This window comes from Oxyura jamaicensis, chromosome 3 (genome assembly GCF_011077185.1).
Source record: "Oxyura jamaicensis isolate SHBP4307 breed ruddy duck chromosome 3, BPBGC_Ojam_1.0, whole genome shotgun sequence".
Taxonomy (NCBI): domain Eukaryota; kingdom Metazoa; phylum Chordata; class Aves; order Anseriformes; family Anatidae; genus Oxyura; species Oxyura jamaicensis.
Genome location: NC_048895.1, coordinates 117,372,238 through 117,373,837, shown reverse-complemented (window position 1 = coordinate 117,373,837; position 1,600 = coordinate 117,372,238). Strand labels below are relative to the sequence as shown.

At 51.8% G+C, this 1,600-nt stretch overlaps 1 protein-coding gene across 1 annotated transcript in view; it reads left to right on the top strand.

The window, feature by feature from the left end:
- Window positions 1-1,087, top strand: part of LOC118164866 (nuclear GTPase SLIP-GC-like) — a 12,667-nt gene extending 11,580 nt beyond the window's left edge. Inside the window, exons 17-18 of the mRNA XM_035322657.1 lie at window positions 337-427; window positions 646-1,087. Coding sequence (XP_035178548.1) covers window positions 337-427; window positions 646-695 — 141 coding nt within the window. The 3' untranslated portion in view covers window positions 696-1,087. The remainder of the gene's footprint in view (window positions 1-336; window positions 428-645) is intronic.
- Window positions 1,088-1,600: the final 513 nt, after the last annotated feature.

Sequence of the window (1,600 nt, the reverse complement as noted above, 5' to 3'; positions counted from 1 at the left end):
CATCCCAGCCAGACCCAGTACAGGCACGCTGGCTTGAGCAGAGACAACAGGCACCTAGGGGGGGTGCGGGCTCCCCTCACCAGCTCCTCAGCTGCCTTGGGTGTTGCAGAAGGTCAGGTTCGTGCTTCCCCAGCAAGTTTCTTGGGAATGCCAATGCTGTCATCACTGGCGTCACAGCCTTGGCCATCGCAGCAGATAGCGGAGCACAACGGCAGCTCCTGGAGCTCGAGGGCTTCAGAGCGCAGCGCTGCAGCAGGCTTTGTGGAAGGAGGCCTCCAGCACAGCTTCTCTCCGCGAACGACATCAGGGTGATGCTGCCATCCTCTCTGATTGCAGGAGCAGATGACCACGAAGCTGAGCAAGGACTTCCTCGACATGCTCAGCGTCGTTTTCAGCCATTGTGACACACCGCTCAGCACGCTGCCGGGTACGCTCTGAGCCCTCCTCTCCGGGACGTGGGTGGTGGGTGGGTGGGAGGGGGCTTGGGGACGGATTTGGGGAGCTGTGTGTCCTAAAACAGCTGGGGTCTGCAGCTCCTGAGCGTAGTGCATGTTTGCATTATCATTTTTTTTTTCCCCATTCTGTAAAAAAAAAAAAAAAAAAAAGGCCAACGAAGTCCGTTTCATTTTGCTTTTCTCCTTGCAGTTCTGCAGGAGGAATGCCAAGAAGTCCTGGATTTGCTGAGAAACCTGTGACAGCCTGGCTGACCAAAAACACCGGCAGAAAAAGAGGCTTTCTTTACCTTTTGAGCGATTTATTTTTGGGGAGGGAGGGCTTTTACATTTGATTGCTTTTAACCAGTCAGTTCAGTGCTTTGCTGTGGTGGCCAGCTTGAAGTAGAAATTTTAAAGATGCGGGGGGTTAGACTGAGCAGCTTGAACACAGGCCCATAAGGACCTGGAATGGAGTGGGTCCCCTGGGGGTCCCACGTCCCATCCCTTGTGCAGGGGCTTTTCCCCTTGCTGGCCTTTCCCAGTGAGCACTGGAGGTGCAACCATGAGACCTCGGTTGCTTTCCTGAGCATGTTCAAGGAAACAGGACAACAGATGATGAGTTTAACCACAATTTGCACAAAAAAAAAAAAAAATTAATAGTTTCTGTGTAGTTTTTATTCCCTTTTCATAAAGGTAAATCCCTTTCTGCCATGCATATCAGTTCTCAAGTATAAGCCAGCAGGGTAAGACACCGATGTCTGAATTAAAGCCAGAACCATCCCCAGGGAAATTGATTGTGTGGTGTATAAACAGAGAAAGCCACAGAAGTGCAACTCTGCTGGAAATTCTTTACCTGAAACCTAATAAAATACGGACCTTTTGGGATTACGTGTGCCTGATACTTTTTCAAAATGCAAAAGAAGCCACCGGGCTGTTCGGCTGGGTGCTTCACGTTCAGGAGAAACCTCGGAAGTGCTCTCCAGAAACTGCCTTCCTTTGCTGCAGCTGCAGTTTTGTCCCCATCTTGCATCCCCCCAGAGAGCGATGGCAGTGGGCCCACACCAGTCCTGAGGACGGAGGATGTTTGCTATCAGGTCAGCATTTCCCTTTGCTCCTCCGTGCCTCAGTTTCCCCTGCGCTCGGTGGGGTGGCTGCGAAGGGACAGC